The following is a 19,330-nucleotide window of genomic DNA, read 5'->3' as shown; positions in this document are numbered from 1 at the left end:
TGGAAAAATCATCAGTTAAGTGGTTAATATGCAGAAACTGTAATGCAATCCTGGTGGCTGCTGAGATATATCACATGCATATTGTTAATACACCATGAAAGTCCATGCAAACTGAGTTAAGTGATCTATAACTGCATATGCCACCATCACCTCCCATACAGCAACATCTATATCCTCTTATTTACATCCATACTTACCTCATTGCCAGCCCTGGAGAAATTACATGGGTGGTACTTGCCTGGCAGCTTCTTTCCCCCTGCCACCTGCATTTGAGTGTCCAGCCTGTTGCAACAATATAGTGTGTGCAGATGAACTGCTCATATCACCCCCTCACCCCAGCCATCCAATGTATCACTGAGACATGCCCATGGTGCTCTTATAGGAGAGAAGATGCACAGTATCCGCTCCCATCTACCACTTTTGGTGGTGCACCCTTTAGTTTGACATCCACTGCAGTTGTGGGCACACCTGGATTGCTGCATGGACAAGAGTAAAAAACAAATCCATACCATTTTGTTTTATGGATTTAGATGATAAAATTTGTAGATCAAATATATAGCATGGTAATTTTATCCCAGTAGGAGGTTTCCTAGTGACCATCAACTCCCTATCCAGTTCTATGTTAATTGCCTTCCCAGTAATAATCCTAACTATGATGTATACTATATGTTTGATTGTGATCTACAACAAATACATGCGAATAAATAAAATATAATCTGAGATACATGTGTGTATATCAGAGGGACACCTCTTGTGTGTGATATGTTTAGCTGCACAGTGTTATTGTAAATTATTGGTATTTGGAATTAGACCTTGCAAATAGCTTTACTACAATAAAGTAATTTTAATGCAACATAATGAAGTTTTGAATTGATGAAAAGCTATACTAACATTAACACACATTATAGAGTGGAAATATTTTGTATATGGGTTTTTGGAGGGGAAGGTGGGATGTGATATGTTTGATCATTCTAATTCAAAGCATTGTGGTCATATATTTTGCATTACTTTTTCAGTATAATGCTGTAAAAATATCAGGTACATAAAAGAGAGGAAGAAAAATATTTTCCAGTGAGTCTTGAAGAATGGTCAGTAAACACAGAAGACTTGTCCCTCTGTAAATTGTAGTTTGTATAAGTGCAGTGCGAGGTACTGCCACGGTTTCACTACATGAATAGGACAGTGTTTGGCGGCACAGAGCTCTCAGTGTTGCTACAGAGTGGATACCAAAGGCCTTTTTCAGTAAAAACAACAGACACATAAAGAATTGTGCACACATAGAAAGAGGGTTTAGAAATTGTGTTTACGTAGTGCTGGTTAGTTGTGTGCAGGGTAGTGAGTATATATATTATGTACAAATGTTTAAGGATTTTGGAAAGTGAGTTTTAGAAATGTTTTTTAATCTCACATAGTTTTTGAATATTTTTGCTACTTAATTACTTTTTATTTGAACTGGAGTATCAATACTTAAGCTCTAGTTTTAACATTAGGCTTAATGGCAGTTTTTGTAGTAACTAGATATAGATGCTATACTGTTGTGAGCCTACAGAACAATTTTCAGCATGTTTTAAAATGTGCTTTTTATTTGATGATAGGGCATAGTTGCCAAGTTTTCAGCTGTCCCTTCCTGGAGGGGACAGCCAGAAAGGTCTTTTATCCATAAAATCACACCTTTTTTAAATGATTCACATGTAGAGGCAAGAAAATTGTAGAGTGAAAGAAAATTGTTAGCACATCATCTTTCATCTGTGTAAATGTGGAGTTTCCACAGCGCAAGGGTTGAATACTTACACCCATTTTTCAGTTTTTATTTGTAGACAGATTTCTAAGTTTGAAAATGAAAGTAAAAATACTGCCTGGTACAATCTGTGTAACTGTTTTTTCTAATACGGACAAATCTGAATTTTTAGGGGGGTTGTATACTTTTGCAAGTCGCATTACATTTTGTTAATGTATAATATTAAAGGAAAATTAAGTGAATTTACATAAAATTATGGTATGAATGTGTATGTGTTAAAGGTTCTAGACCATATGTCTGATGCAGCTTATATATCTTGCATGTGCACTTTTTTAAGGAACACTTTTTATAGGTATAGCACAGTCTAATAAACATATTAAATAAAGGTGAAGTGAACATATGAGAGAAGTGGCATGGTAAGATGTTGTTCATTGCACAACACTGTGTGTGTGTGTGTGTGACACACACACACTCTCTGTATTGTGCAATGAACAACATCTTACCATACCGTGTGTGTGTGTTCCTTTAAGCCGTGGAACTCCCTCTTCATGCCCACAAAGCATGCTGCTGTCAAAGTTCATCAGAGTTTCACAAGTGACTGCACCTTTAAGAGCCAGGATGTGGCTTTGCAGTGTTTGAAGTGTGACTCTGCAGTGAACAGCTGAGGCTTTCAGAGGAGGATGGTGGAAGGAAACTGTCCAGCAGGAGTCATTGGTGAAAAGTTGACCTATGAAAATGTCAGCCCTGTTCAGCTAAGTTTATACTAATGTGGGATTTTTCCTTATGCGGCAAAGAAAGAAAAAAAAAAAAAAGTTTGAAACCAACTCTGGAGGTACTAGGCTGGTGTAGGGAGGGAGACAGAGCTATGACAGGCACTGGCAGTATGAGCACACAGCACAGCTTGTGCTGACAAGTAAGTCTTTTTATCACAACCACTTCTATTTTCATTTATTACAAGCTCTGGTGGCTCTGTGTAGTGTTAGAAGTCTTGCTACTTGGTTCTTTACTTCCTTTATGAAGACCATGGCGCTGCCAAGAAATGTACAGCCCTCTCTGCCAGTCTGCGTTGTGTAATGGGGCTCACAGCTCGGCATCAGCTTGTGGGACCCAGATTTGATGTGTTATATGATCTCAAGCACTTTCTCTTTTAGCTGTGGAATTTCAGACAGAGCTTGGAACAGGTCCGTCTGCATATTTGCAGTTTGTGTTTGTGTCGTGGTGGTCTCAAAATATCATTGGAACAGAAAAGATGTAACTGGAAGGAGAGGACACAGACGTTAAATTTGCATTCGGATCTGAGCTTTACATTGGTTCATAGTAGAACAAGCCAATAGCTATAATTAAAATCCTGCAGGATTTATCTGATAAACAAAGAAAGGGAGGGGGGATTGGGTCACTGAGAAACATTTGACTATTCTATTTACATGTTATTAGAGCGATAGTGCTGTGAGAGCTGTTACACATAATTGAGCTGTTTGGAGACTTAAAACACCCTTAATAAAGAAAAAAAATATATATAATATTTTCTGAATTGTCATACTGCCTTCGGGAGGTTTTGTTTGTCTGTGTGCCGTATGTGTAGAGATTGTATAAAATCATATATATATACTGTGTATTTTTGTTTTGTTTTACGAACATCACAAAGTGTATAAAAGTGTACAGATGTATCATATATTCTTACATTCATGAAATGTTTATTTTATAGTCGATCCAAGTCTAAAGTAGGAATCTACGTGTTGCATTTTTACATGTGTCAAACATGAGTAGTGTTTAATATTACATATTTCTTTAAGATGACAATTATAGTTCAGAAACCGGCATGTTTCGCTTCACACCTCCAAACACTTACATTCTGTAGGAATAGATCCGTCGTAATTTCAACCATTTAGTAGTTCTTTTTTTCCTTTAACATGAATAAGCAATCTGACATTTTTGCATTTATTTTTTGATTTATTTAACCTGGATTAATGTATATAGTTATTTTCAAATGTTACTCTATAATGGTTCATTCCAATTGACAGAATAAATATAAATGTTTGTTCCTTATCTTTGTAGAAAAAGAGGAAAGTGCTGCAAATGGTGAAGACGAAAGAGACCCTAAAGCTGCATATTTTGTGGAAACACCATATGGATACCAGATAGATTTGGACTTTCTGAAGTATGTAGAGGATATACAAAAGGGGAACACCCTAAAGAAAGTGAACATTCTAAAGAAGCGTAAGTTGGCTACACACTTTCCTGAAGGCAGGAACGAGTCCTGCCAGGTGATAGGGTGGCCATCGAATGATTCTCTTTCATCCTCCAACAGTGATGAGCATAAGCAGTCCCCTTCTCTGATTGCCAGGCGGCATACTGTTTCTAGCTCTGCAAGATCATCATCTTCTCAAGAAGCATCTTCAAACTTTCTAACTATCCCTGAGAACAAACCATTGCCACCACCTTCCCCACAGGTCCCTACACACAATTTTCATGTTACAAAAACGCTAATGGAAACTCGAAGAAGGCTAGAACAGGAGAAAGTCATCATGCAGGTAGCCTCATCTTTCATCGATGTACGTAGGCCGAGACTGGCGAGTTTTGGGGGAATGGGCTCAACTGGGTCACTTTCATCCTTTACTGGATCAGCAGGGCAAACAACTGCACAGCAGCTTCAGAATGGATACCAAGCCAATGGTGATTATAGTGCCTTCTTCGCTTCATCCTTAGGGAGCTCCATCCGTCACAGCCCACTTAGTTCTGGGGTAACTACACCAGTGACCAATGTGAGTCCTATGCATCTCCAACACATCAGGGAGCAGATGGCTGTTGCACTTAAACGTCTAAAAGAACTTGAGGAGCAGGTAAAAACCATCCCAATACTTCAGGTAAAAATTTCAGTATTACAGGAAGAGAAGAGACAGCTCATGTCAGAAATAAAAAGCCAAAAAGTTAGTACGCAAAGTGATGTCACAGGTTTCCGTAAGAGATCTTACAGTGCAGGTAATGTTGCTGGCTTTGAAACATCACATGCTCGTGTTAAATCTGGTGGTGAGTTACATATAGATTCTGATGATGAAATGGAAAGTCCAGAACAAAATACACAGACATTAAAGGAGTTTAGACAGCTAACAGCTGAAATGCAGTCTTTGCAAAACAAAATACAAGACAGCAGTTTTGAGGCTTACTGTTCTGCACAGGAGAACAGGTCTAAAGAAAAATGTAATCGTTCTATTGCAGTTGGTGCCGATGAAAACATGAATGACGTAGTAATGTACTATAGATCTGCAAATCCCAGCAGGGATGTTTCTGTGAGTACGGAAATGGATGTGAGAAGCCTTGGGGTTGGGGTTACTGAGGAAATGCTTGGGGTTACTACTGATGCTGAAAGAGAAGTTGAACTACAGCAGCAAACTATTGAAGCACTTAAAGATAAAATCTACAGACTTGAAACAGACTTGAGGGAAACTACCTATGAAATGGAAATGACAAAATTGAAGTTGGAGATACGAGAAGCGGGTTCAAGGAAAAAAATAGACAAAGCAGTAATGGTTCAGCCCTTAACTTGCAGCAGGATGGTTGAAGCAATCGTCGAAACGAGGGATCAATGCAATGGAGACTATTTGGATGTGGTAGACTCTTGTGTTGGTAACTACTTACAAACCAGCAGCATTGGGGTTTCATGTAGACCTGTCCTTCAAAATGCAACTGTAGGCCCTGAGGTCCCAATGAATCACTGGATTGTAAAACAAAGAGTAGAGACTTGTGACATGGGTGTGGGGTGGGAGCTTGAGATGTGTGACAAAAGAGTTGGAGTGGATCAGACAACTTGTGAAACTGGATGGTCTAGAGAGGAGGCTGTGGACCATTTGGATCGAAACAAGACCATAGTTAAGGATGTGAAATCTGTTGGATGTGGAGATTGTTCAGTGGATGTTACAGTTAAACCATTATTGCATTATACGTCATGTGGCGTCAACACAGAACTTGTAACCAAAGTGGACTCTGCCATAACAGTTTTTCCTTGTACTGCTGATCAGCAAACTAACACAGAAGTGGAGCTATCAAGCCAATTCACCAACACAGAAGTGCCAAGTCTTGTTGATACAAGCACAAACACCGCGTACAGCATGTACAGCAAACAGACGAACACAGAAATTGTGGAAACAAGATCAGTTGGGATAGGGGATGGTAAAGTAAAAGAAATTAATGCCACACCAAAAACACGTTCTATTGGAATATGTACCTCTGACTCTGATTTTGAAAATCCAGCATCAGTCCACAAGACCAAAGATTTTGGAGTTGGGCAAATAAATATCTCCGATAATTTTCTGGTTGGTGTTAAGTTACGTAGTATTGCCTGTGGTCCTAGTGAGCCTGTTTCCTTTTTTGTCAACACAAGAACTATAGCAGTTGGAGATGAGCCTCCTCAGGAGCAAGAGGTTACTACATTAAAGGAAAATGTATCAAATATAGAGTCTCCTGCTATAGACCATTACATTGAGCGAGTTCAGAACTTGCTCCAGGAGCAACAGATGCTTCTTGCTGAGAATTACACTGAGCTGGCTGAAACTTTTGGAGAACCCTATTCACAGATTGGCTCCCTCAACTCCCAGCTCATCAATACTATCTCATCTATTAATTCTGTAATGAAGTATGGCAGCAATGAAGAATTGCGAACCCCGGGAATGCAGAAACCATCTGTGGAGCTGGAATCTTTTACAGGTGAGATCCTCACTAACCTATGTTACTGTAGTATAGTATAATGATAAAGCATGCAGATATATAATGCTTTGCACAATCTACATCACTTCGTGCTATCAGACATGGCTGTAGAATGTCCTGAAAATGTAAAATTATCTCTATAGCTTATTAAAAAATGGCACCACTTTTAGTTATAAACCAGAAGTGGTGTGTGTTTGTTTGAAAGACAGTTAACCTTTACTTTTTGAATCCTCCTATAACTGGCTTCCATATCAATACAATGTTATGTGATAAAGATGGCCAAAATCAGCGATTATTAGAATTATGACCATTAATTAAGTAGGTAAGAAGCTTTACTCTTTAAATTTGCTATGTAACTTTCGCTTAGGAAATGTATGAAACATTTATGTGCCATTTAAACCACCATTGCATACTTAGAAAATGTATAATACATTAAATTTGATAGGAGATTTTGTATAAAAATGGATGTGTATCTCCTACTACTTCCATAGTCACATGGCTATGTCCTTTCAAGAAGCTATGGGTTATATTAAGTCATTTTCAATATTATAATTTTTATAGTGTAAATTGTGCCAGACATATTTTCATGTTACAGTCTAAGCAAAGTTGTTATATTAAAAGGGTTAGGTACGCAATCCCGGCGCTCATAATGCCGATGGTCAGACTCCCGGCAGCGTAATCCCGACGCATGCAGGTAAGTATTCTAACCCTTCCCCTAACCCACCTTTCCCGCAGCCTAACACTAACCATTCCCGTCCCTACGTATCCTGACCCTAACCCTCCCGCAGCCAAACCTTAACCCTCCTTCTAGTGCTTATAGCCTAACCGTAAACCTAACCCTAATACTTAACTGTCGGGATCATAGCCGTCAGGATTCTGGTGCCATGATTCTGACTGCTGTCGGGATTTCTGCGCCGAGATTCTGACCGCCGGCATTGTGTGCACCGGGATGCCGACTATATCCCATATTAAAACCTGATCTTGTGCAAACCTAGCATTTTTTTTTTATATGCATACTTCTATATTTTATATCCCTTCATTATAAAGTATAAGTGCAGTGTAATTAATTCAAATGATACACAACAATTTACTGACATATTTGTGAAAATAACTACTGATTTCATATTTTCATCAGCTATTACATTAAAATAGATTGATTCACAATAAAGAATAGTGCGTGCCATAAATCCCATTCAGACCTATTAATGCTACCTAAATAAATTAGCTTTACTCAGGGAAGGACATCTTGAAACCTGAGCTACACGGTTACTTAGTGTTATAGGATGAGCACTGAACCATGAAATGGCAGCATCAAGTTCAGCTGTGTATATTGGACATCCCTGTTTCCTAGAAGCGCAATGTGCTATGTATGACATGTTGGATGGGGATTGCTTTAGTGAACGCCCTGCTTGCTAATGGCCTACTGTGATGGGAAGTGAGGCCGAGTTATCGCCAGCATTTTAACTTTTTTTCTTTATCAATGCTTCAAAACTGAGAACAACAGAGCCTGACTGGATTAAATCTGATTTCCTTCTAATACTAGGTGAGTCAGAGACCAAGATTAGGGCACAATGCATGTGGGAAGTGAGAGTTAGTGTAGCATTATTGAGAACAGACATGCTTGTGCCGTCTAATAACTATTCTTTGTGGCTTGCAAATCACATCATTTACTTTTTGATAAGATACTTTTTTTTTTTTTTTTTAATCAGTTGTAATAAGGTTTATAAAAGCATCACGTAAAATAGTACCCGCAGAGAACAAAGCACACAAAGTGACACAGCACCTAAAAAGCTTTTACTAAAGGATATTTCATGGTCTTGATGTTTTAGTTGCTACTAAATGGAGTAGGTAGGGGTCCCATCCATTGTACTGTATGTAGGTTATTGAGTTTCCAAGGTGCAGTCAGATGATGCTGATTGGGGAGTTGGATGAATATAAACTGCTAATTCTGCTGTTAATGTGATGGTCTCTGGCCATGATGAGAACTAATTGTGTACATTAAAACAGCATAGTCCAGTGTACTAGCTGTCCTTGAATGTAGTCTCCCTTTTGTCCATTTCGTCTTACTGGTGTACTGATGATTTTCCTAGATTTGCCTCTAAACACTACAAGTCATCTCAACTTGATCAATTTTTTTTTTTTTCCATGTTGAAAAACCTTAACCAAAGTTAACCATAATAACTATTTGACGTATCTTGTCAGCTTTTCCCAGCCTTCTCTTCCTAATACCCAGCCTTGAGGTTGTGAAGGGTATTAAAGGGACATACAGACATTAGTTGATCTATAAACTAAAATATTTAGGAACCCACTTCTTTACACAGCATATTCTTAGAGTGGTTCTCTAAGGAGAAAGTTCCACTTATTCCATGCTATGTTCTCAAGGGGCTTTGCTTGCAAGTCTTTTCTAATCATTACTTTTATTCATCTTTCCAATAATATGTGCAGTGATTGTAAGGGGTGACAGATAGATTGCTCCCATGTGAATGTACTGCCTTTCTCCACCATTACTGTTCTTTTCAAATATCTGACAAACAAGGACCTCTCACGTTGCACCTCTTAGTATAACAGGCAGCACAATATATTATTATTATTATTATTATTATTATCATTTATTTATATATACTAACATAACATGCATGGAAAGGAGTTTCGTGCTGATTTGTAGAATTGATGCCTAATCTTACATGCAATACATATTTTATTAGGATAATGCTCACTGCTGTGTGCTTAGATTATATTATCTGCCTTAGTTGGATCACAAGCTTACATGACCTTATGCCTATATCAGTGGTTCCCAAACTGTGCACCGTGGCACCCTGGGGTGCCTTAGGACACTTGCAGGGGTGCCTCAGGTTGGTGGTCCAGCAGCAAATCAAATTATTTATGGTCAATGTAATGTAAATATGTGGACAGACCGAAGTTCAAACCTGTCCCCCACTATATAACTGAGCCTAAGGATGACAGGTCAGCACAATTTACTTCACTTTACTACTTCACTGCATTTTTTTCAGAATTTCACAATCGTAAACTTTTGGCTTAGTGGTGCTGTGAAAATAATGCTGATACTCTAGGGCACCGTGATTCAAAAAAGTATGGGAACCACTGGCTTAGATCATTAACACAAATGTCAGTGAAGCGGAGTGTGTAACGTTCAGGTTTGTGGTGGTCAAAGAGTTATGACCAGGGTTCAACTAAATTCAAAAGTTGGGAGATTTAGGCAGATGTAATCCAGTCACAGTCATTTTGTTAGTACAGAGGGGAGATTAGAGACAGAATGCAAATTATCAATGTATTCCTGAGAGTCGATAAAATAGTATGATGAGGACGGGTCACAGAGAAATATTGAGGCCGAGCATGTAGGGGCAGGTGCTGTAGGGACAAGTCTAATATCTCAGGCCTCACTCCAATTTGAAGCATTAAGGTAAAGCTCACTTTAAATTTCACCTTCTATTTTGTTAAATAATGCAGATGTAATGTTATATTTCTTCATTTCTCTACCATGAAGAGCTAAAGCCTTTAGGCAATAAGAGTTATTTACAGACTACAAAAATGTGTACATGCTATGCTTCCTTATATAGCAAATACACTTACGTGCCCGCCTGACAGGTTTTATGGTGCTTGCCCATTGCAGGATCCTTGGAGCTGCCAGGGGGTTCTCCCTCACCACCCCTTTATCTGCTTTACATAACTTGTCTCACAAAACATAGGGGCAATTCAATTAGCCACAGGTTGGGCCACGTAGTCTGGTCTACCAGGTAGTGTCCGAAACTAATCAATTACCGACCCACGATGAACCACAAGCAGCCACAAGGCATCAGTTTACGCTTATTAATTCATATGCATTTACTGTAGCCAGGGGTCTCTATGTGAATAGCTCTGGACAATTTACCCAGGAGAACAGACAGTGTAGCTAATTGAATCTGCCCTGAAGCCTCAGTTTTGCATGTTGGTGCACTCAAGTATCTATTATTATTATTATTGTTTTATTTAATGCCACCATACTACACTGCACTTTACAGAGAACATTAACATCAGTCTCTTTTGTACTAAACATGGACTGCCTCTGATTCAGTCATCTGCTCCCATAGGCTGCTGTAAACTTTTGCAGCCCTGCGGATACGGCCATATTGGCACGCAGATCAACATTCAAGTAAATGTTGGCACATGACATAACAGGAGAGTATTTGCATTGTGGTATTATACTTTGGCGCTTTATAAATTACTTTGATGACTTAAGTAGGCTTTAAATGGCAAATAATCATGTCTCTCTTATTCTTACTGTGATATCATGGGCTATGGCCTACAGTGACCGAAATGACTGCAGCACTCCATCACTTGGAGACCAACAGCTTTTAAAGAGATCACCTGATGACAAAGAGATAATACTTCCAAAATACTGGACAGATTTATTTAAAAAACAAAACCAAAAACAACTTTCATTTTTTTTCAAGTATATTATTTAGCTCAGTGAGAGACCAGCTTTATTATCTGTTAATGTGAAAGAGCTGTTTTACTTGCATTAACGTACACTGGCACCAGGGTAAGATCCTGGTGTACTGAGCCCTGTAAAGTCTGCGTTTTTTAGTTGATAATGTTCTCTTGTATAAACTTGAACCTTAGCCACTCTGTCCAGAAGCCAAAAGTCTCCTTTTAGATGAAAGAGCTAAAACTCCAACAATGCTTCCCTTCATAAAGAAACCCAGCCTGTAAAAGGCCCATGTTATATAAGGCATGCTATGCGTTTCTAAGTCTATTTACTGATGTATTCATGTATACCCACGACTTCTGTTTAATTGTTTTTGTTATGCCATTTGTTTAACAGGAACTATCTTTTTTTTATTCTTTTTATTTCTTTGCCATACTTGACTGTATGTTAAAATATTATGTAAACAGTACATATTCCCTATGACTGGCATTAATGTGTACATAAATATTCATATTAGATTCCTCCGATATATCGGCACCCCCCCTCCTCCACCCGAATAGCGCTACATGGGATCGTACATCGCATCCCCAGATCAAGTAAACATGCAGTAAGATCTGGAGGCAGGGCGTGACCTAATTACCATAGATCACCCCCCTAAATGACGCTATTTGGGGGCGTGCCCGTATGGCACGCCTCCCATTTAACATCAGGCTGGGGGCGAGCCCAGCACTACGTCAGTAGCTGGGCTGCCCCCAGCTCTCTCCCTGCTCTGAATGGATGCCGCACAGCTTCCATTCTTCTCTGGGGCCGGCACCACCACACAGGTGCAGCGGTGGAGGTGCCCAGCCTCCCGACCACCCACAGGACACTTCGTCCTGCAGGTGGAACAGCAGGGCAGTGCCCGAAAAACGAGACTGTCCCGCTGAAATTGGGATGGCTGGGAGGGGTGCGCCCTCTATGGGGTGGCGCCCCTGTTCGACCGTATTGGTCGAACATTCCTCGAGTCGGCCCTGTCTGGAGGTGCGATGTACGATCCCACGGGAGCACACACGGTACGATATAGCAGCGATATCGTACCAATCCGTCGGATCGGCTATTATATCGCACCGTATATGGGGGCCTTAAGTTTCTTCCCCTTATGTGACATCAATCATCTGTTTCTATGCATTTGTACACATAGGATAGAGTGCCAGGTTGGAGGCAACTACAGAGAAGGGTCTGTCCTGCTACTTCTGGTTGTAGGAATGGACTGATTGTGGCCTACCATACTGATTGTGAGCTAGTAGCCACAGTGATGTGCCGGTTTCAGCACACTAAGACAGAAGCTATATTTTGCTGGGATACACTCAGTATCCCGACACGGAATGCCGGCACATAGAATACCTGTTAGAATCCCGGCACCAGCATCCTGAAGGTAGGTAATGGGGTTGGTGGGGGGGTTAGGGATAGGCACAAGGCGGGAGGTTTAGGGTGCGGGGAGGTTAGGTTTAGGCACTAGGGGGGATAGGTTAAGGTGCCAGGGAGGGACGGTTAGGGTAGGTAGAGGGGGAGGGTTAGGATACCTACCGACAGGTGTTGGTATCTTCCTGTCGGGATGCCGGCGTATGGAATGTGACTTCCGGGGATCCCGATTGTTGGCATCCTGTACCCATCCCATTTTGCTTAGCAGATTGCGCTTTTGTTTTATAATGTGTAGAGCGTGCATTTCGGTAGCCATGAACAGTTTAGAAAGTGTTCCCAAACGACTTTGATTTTTGCATGTCCTCTGTCATGACGGTGAGTGGGTGCCAGTCATTATTTTCAGTGGGATTTTTTTTGTGCAGTGTGTGCACAAGTTATATTGGAGAGTTTATTTATACGCATACATAAACTACTGTAATAATAATGTTACAGTGTACAAAAATGAAAATAAAGTTCAGCAGTTTTTTGGGAGGATGTAACATTGTAATTAAGTTTTTAGTTAAAGTAGTGGTTCAAAAACAGAAGACATTCAAGCAATATTTTAAGACTTGCTGAAGTGCATAGCTGGCAGATCACAAAAAGTCACTCGGATCGGAATAGCGGACTGCATCTCTGCATGCACATGGCTGACTTTTGCCAAAACTGTCTTAATCATTTTTCTTTTCTCTTGAGAGGTTGCAACTTGAATTTACTTTGGAATCTCTACTGCTCACAAAACATGTAATTCCATAGCAGCATTTTGTATATGGGGAGATGTATCAAAGCTTCTAAAGAGTAGAGATGTGGATAAGTGTAGAATTTGCCAATAGCAACCAGTCGGCATTGAGGTAGCATTTATCAAGTACATTTTATAAAATGATGGGTAGAAGCTGATTGGTTGCTATGTGTTAAGGGGCACATCCACTACGCGACCTAGGGAAGACAGTACGTTCCCCATCCCCAGCAGTGCCTACATTGAACGATATGTCGTTCAGTGCAGGCACCCTCCATCATCCCCGAACATGGTCAATCTGTTGTTATCGGCAGATTGACCGGTATGTTCGGGCGATGATTCATGTCGGAAACAACCAGAGGGAGCGTGCATCGCTGGTAGTTTCCGACATTTTAGTGCCCGATTAACGGACGACTGAACGATAATGATGTCTTTATTGCTCAGTCGTCCATTAATATCTGCTAGTGGATGTGCGTCTTTACTTCTATACTCTTTAAAAGCTTTGATACATCTCCCCCTGTGCATTTAGTGAGGCTTTTAAAATAAATTGTTATACAAGAAAAAAAAACACTTGAGTGAAAACAGGATGGAAACCTGACCAACATTTTACACTGTGGCAGTGAAGCAGTTACATGCTAATCATGCAGTCATACTGTATTTGCCAAGCAAAGTAGCATTTACCTGAGGCTATGACGTAATTCTCCATTAAAGCATAGATAACCAACACTTTTACCATGATCAATCTGTAAAATGGAGCTAATATTTCTTGTGGGAAAGTAAAGCCATTAAGAAAATCAATCAATCAATGTAGTTTGCTTTAAATCACGTTACTCTTTGTATTGCATCTTTGCCTACATAGCTGAATGCTGCTTCCACTGTAACCAGATGCACATTTTTTATATTTATGTAAATACCAGTATGATGTGAATACTTGCAGATAAGTATACTAAAAAGCTATCTGCTTAATTGACCTTTAATGGAACCATTTATATTATGTTATTTCTTACTTATAAATGTACGTATACGTGTACAGATGTAGATATAAAAACAAATCTGTAGTATTAGGTGGATTGATGTTTTACCATAGGAATTACTTCCATAATAAAACATCAAATTAATATAGAATTTAATGACAGGCCTGTTTTATGAAGGGTGTATGCTGCTGGGGCGTAAAGGAATACTTTTGTTTATGTACAGTACACACAAGACTGCTGGTACTTATTATATATTGAAGCTTGTCAACATTCCTAGCCGGATATGCATCCTGTCGGTACACAATTTACAGCAAAAAAGTTACATTGCTCATATATAATAATAACATTAAATTGGTAATTAGATCAGGAATGCAGTGTATGATCTAAGAGCTTCTCCTTCCTTGTTTAATTGCTTTTCTGCCAAATGTCCAAATCTAAATTCACCTAACCTATATTAGTCAAGATAGGCTCAAAAAATATATTGATATACTGTATAATAAAACCAAATGAGTCAGTTCCTATTTGCCTCAAAGTGTATATATAACAATATTATTATTATTTATAAAACACAAATCCTTTTATCAATGTTTTTCTGTCTCCGTTAATATGCATGGCACTGGTTCATGGCCCCTTGGGCGAGAGAGCCATACACACATTGTATAAATAATGTACTGTATAAATATATTTCTGCCTATCAGCTGATGTGACTGTGCACAATTGCAGTTCAGTCTTTTGATATACAGCATATTAATTGAATAATGAGTGTCCCCTTTCTAAACAGCTGTCTGTCACCCTCAATCAATCCTGCCCCAAGGATAACAAAAATATTGTCACAATAAAAATATTAAGGCTTTCATAAACTGTATATTGGAGCTTCGTTTTATGGCTATGTACTATTGCCTACATAACTGAATGTTGCTTCCACTGTAACAAGATGCACATTTTTTATATATGTAAAATCCAGTGAACATAGTTTCTCTGGTCCACTCTGTTAAGACTATATTTTTATATGAAAGAATTTGCTGTCACAAGTTATTTCCTAATTAGTTTTTTTGACTATTTTACAGGCGTTACTATGCATAATATTTTTCTTACATTAAATGCACTGATTTAACTATACACAGTATAAGTGACAAATTTATTGGCTGAGCCAACAGGTGCCCAGCAGTCACTATTAGCAGAGATAGGATGAAGCAGCTTTACCAACAATCATGCAGTGATGTTACTGATTTCTAATGAATTGGTGAGCTACACTTTCATGGATATTATTGTAGCCTATAAAATGGCTGCCTGCACAGTGTGTATGTAGACAACAAGTGCATTTTCATGCTGTCAGTTGTTTCAGTGATCATATAGACTAAACTGTGCCATCCTTTGGAAGATCTTATTTAAAACAGCCCAAATATGAAATATCTGTGTGTATTTTTTGCTTCTTTTTTTTTTTTTTTTTCTTTTCATTTGCACTACTCTTGTTTCTTGAAGTGCAGTTATACTTTTGTTCAGTCAGTGAGAATAACTCTTATATTTGTGTTGTGAACATTGTGAGCAGCTGATGAGCTTTGACAGGCGTTAGGGATTTTTTCCTGTGACCCTGAAAAAATGCATCAGTTTGGAATATGACCAGTCATTACCTCATCCTAATTCTATCAGAGGCTAAGGACTGAACTATATTAATGTACCAAACAAGCTCCAAATTAAGCCCTTAACCGGAGGGGGTGGAAAAATGTTTCACAAATGAAAACAAAAGCTCTCAACCACCTTAGAACACAAATAAATAGATGCATGGATCCTTTGTGCTCAGCAAGCTAAGCTCTGATTGTGTCATAATTTCACCACGTTTTTTGTGATGACATAACTTCCCCGAGCACGCAGCTGTGAAGAATTGCAACACACAAGAGCACAATTATGTCCTTCACCTTTCTGTTGTCACTACTTAGAGACAGTGTCACCATAGTTGTCAGCTGACATTGACCACAATTGTTTCATAGCTGCCGATTGCAATGTCACCGCACCGTACCAAGCAGTTCAGCTGTACTGCTTCCATTTGTCCAACTTTCATTATCCCATACAGTATTTTTCTGTATGCCTGATATAACGATATGAGCTATATGAATAAAAGGAATGGGACTGGGAAGGAAAAAGATTCCAAAATGGAGTATATAGAGATAAAAAAAATTTAGAATGGTAAGTGGCTATCAGTGACTGATGACCATTTTGTCAGAAGTCGGTATGTTTTTGTAGTGCAGGAGGAGACAGATATACCAGTAAGAAACCCATGCAAACACAGCAAGACCATACAGTGCAATCACCACACAGATAGGACGTGGTCAGAATCAAACTCATGACCCCAGCACCAGTGCAAGCAATGCTAACTACTGTGCTGTGTAGGCGAGGCTGCAATCTATAAAGGGATGGCTTGCAAGTATTCCCTACTTTACAGTGGTATTTCTTTTGTAAGAATATTGAATTGCATTGTGATTTTGTCCAGTGTTAATGTCACATTCAGTTTTTGTTAAAGGGTTTTATCAATTCATCTAAAGAGGACAGTTGGAGAAATTGCCCATAGCAACTAATCAGCTTCCACCTATCATTTTATAGAATGTACTTTATAAATGATAGCTAGAGGCTGATTGGTTGCTATTGGCGTCTTCCCTACTTGTCCTCTTTAGAACGTTTCATAGGGTTGGGTATGATATCCCAGAGGTAACCATACTGACTGTCACAATATCTGCAGCGGAATCCAGACTTTTTAAATTCCAATGAATTTTAGCGAGTATTATAACCCTAACTGTCCCCTTTGGCAGCCTAACCCTAACCCTGCCGCTAGTGCCTAACCCTAATACTCACCATCCGGATTTGTATGGTATTTTGCTGCTGTTGTTGTGCTAGTCGGGATGGATAACACTGTTCATCATCGCAGCTGTAAAAATTCTTCTTTCCCTGAATTTATAAAAATAAATGTAATTGGGGCAGTGGTATTGCTGCTTGCCAGTCCAGTTAAGGGCATGGAGTGCATGCAATAGCCTGCTTGTTGGGTCCAGCATGTGCATTTGGGTGGTAAGCTTGGACAGTAAAGAAGGACATAGGGAGACAGCTTCTGCTATCTGTGATACATAGGCATCGCAGAATCATACCTCCCAACATGACCCTCTCCAGGAGGGACACAATGCTCTGGTCCTGGACTTCCCTGGTAAGAGGTGGGGCTGCAGCGCAGTTCAAAATTCAAATAGGGGAGCCACACCAACTGTCATTTCACACGCTGCCAAACGTCACTGGCTGGGACTCACTGGCAGTTGGTGTGACTCCCCTATTTGAATTTTGGACTGTACTGCAGCCCCACCTCTGGAGCCTCCACCAATCATAAATTACCAGGGGAGTCCAGGACCAGAACATTGTGTCCCTCCTGGAGAGGGTCATGTAGGGCGGTATGCAGAATGCTCCTAGTGAATTTTATTGCTTGCGATAGCCAGAGTAGATTAAAGAAGAGGATGCATTAATAAATAGGCACAAACCCTAAAGCCTGCTAAAGAGTCCCTTTTTCATAGGATTTAGGACTTAATGCTTTTAATAAATAACACACCATCTCTTTTATCTCTTTTTAGGGCCTCTCTGTCCAGGCTGCATTAGTAGGTAGTCTAACTGTAAAGACGCCTGTGAATCCAGGAAAAATGCTGCTCTTTATTAATGCAGTTCTGCCCACAAGAATCCATTTGCACCATATGTGCACCTGATGTAGTTCTCTGTGAGCTCACCATGTTGCTAGGATACAGCTGTTATCACAGCTGTATCATCCCGTCACCAGCCCCACTTATGGGCTTTACCATATTTACAATTTTATCCTATGTAGCATATTTTTTTCTGGCTTTTTTGTAGCCCACTGTTATGTCAACTCTGTATTTGTTTTAAATTAATATATTATGCTTGCTTTACATTGTACCAAGTATCTACTGTTCTCCTCATTCTGTTCCCTGGCCATGGTAACTGCCTGTTCCAGGAATTAGGAAGAGTGTAGTACATTTTAGTTTTTCCTTCAAGTGCTGTCATCCTTGTAAACCTCCTTTCCATTATTAGAAAGCTGTTACATACTTCAGCTAGTGGGGATCAGCACAGGATAGAACCTAATACTTCCTCTAACAAGAAGTGCAATTCACACCCTCTATGCCTACTCCCTTAACACTTCCGCACTAGGTTTTGACAAGAGGTGCCATGCTCCAGCACATTGCCCCTGTGTGTCAGTAACACTCCCATCTCATTTCCTGCCTTTGTAACATTATCACTAATAATCTTTGTGCTGTATAGCAACCATATGCAACTTTGCTTTGGCTGACTTCACTGCCCCTCGGTCACTGCCTTTTTAATTTCCTTTTGTGGAAAAAATGCTACAGTCCAGAAGTGGCCATCATCTCGGATGCTGACACTACCTTTCCAGTGCAGTTATATTATATGCAATAGATAGTATTGGCTTATTTGTTTTTTAGATTCTTTTTTTTTATCAGAATATACAGTAGGTCAAATAGTTGTAGATATAACAAGATTATACAAAAATCCTGTCCATATTATGTACCCTAATACATAAAAGAACACGTTTATAATCTCCAGAGCAAACAATAAGGTAAACAAGACAAACAATTGGCACCACATGAAAGAGAAATCAATACAATGTCTTATATAATAGAGTGAGGGCAAGTAGTGTATACTAATAATCAATGTAGAATACATCTGAACTGTCTGTTTCAAAATAAAAGTATTCTATATAAAATTATAATTTTTTATATATGTATATACATACATACATACATTTATATTTAAAAAATTTGTGCTTGCATATATACACAGACACATGTGTACGTGTATTCATACATATTATATATGGGATGTGGTCAATATCCCGACGGTCGGGATACCGGGGCTTAAAATACCTGCACCGGAATCCCGACACCTGTCAGAATCCCAGTGCCGGCATCCCGAAGGTAAGTAGCGGGGTTAGGTTTAGGCACTAAGGGGGAGGGTTAGATTTAGGGTGCGGTGACAGGGAGGTTAGGTTTAGGCACCAGGGAGGGAGAGTTAGGGGTAGGTAGAGGGGGAGGGTTAGGATACTGGCAGACAAGCTATATATATGTATATTTATATATTTGTGTGTATGTATATATTTGTGTGTATGTATGTATATATATATATAATAATGTGTGTGTGTGTAATATTAGTGCTGAACAGTTAATGCTGTCTGTGGGATTACACTAAATCAATAATTGTTGTTATTTCCTTGCTGAACAACATCGATTCCTTTATTTTCACAGGGGTCACTAATAACAAAAAAG

The 19,330-nt window shown here is 39.4% G+C and overlaps 1 protein-coding gene across 6 annotated transcripts in view; it reads left to right on the top strand.

The window, feature by feature from the left end:
- The window catches only part of KANK1 (KN motif and ankyrin repeat domains 1), a 199,986-nt gene that overhangs the window by 155,503 nt on the left and 25,153 nt on the right, over positions 1-19,330 (top strand). For all 6 annotated transcript variants that reach the window (XM_088476599.1, XM_088476603.1, XM_088476601.1 and 3 more), the window contains one exon: positions 3,794-6,439. In XM_088476599.1, coding sequence (XP_088332725.1) covers positions 3,794-6,439 — 2,646 coding nt within the window. The remainder of the gene's footprint in view (positions 1-3,793; positions 6,440-19,330) is intronic.

This window comes from Taudactylus pleione, unplaced genomic scaffold, assembly GCF_031769625.1.
Source record: "Taudactylus pleione unplaced genomic scaffold, aTauple2 ptg000190l, whole genome shotgun sequence".
Taxonomy (NCBI): Eukaryota; Metazoa; Chordata; class Amphibia; order Anura; family Myobatrachidae; genus Taudactylus; species Taudactylus pleione.
Note: the sequence above shows the minus strand (reverse complement) of the source record. Positions and strands in the feature narration are given on the sequence as shown.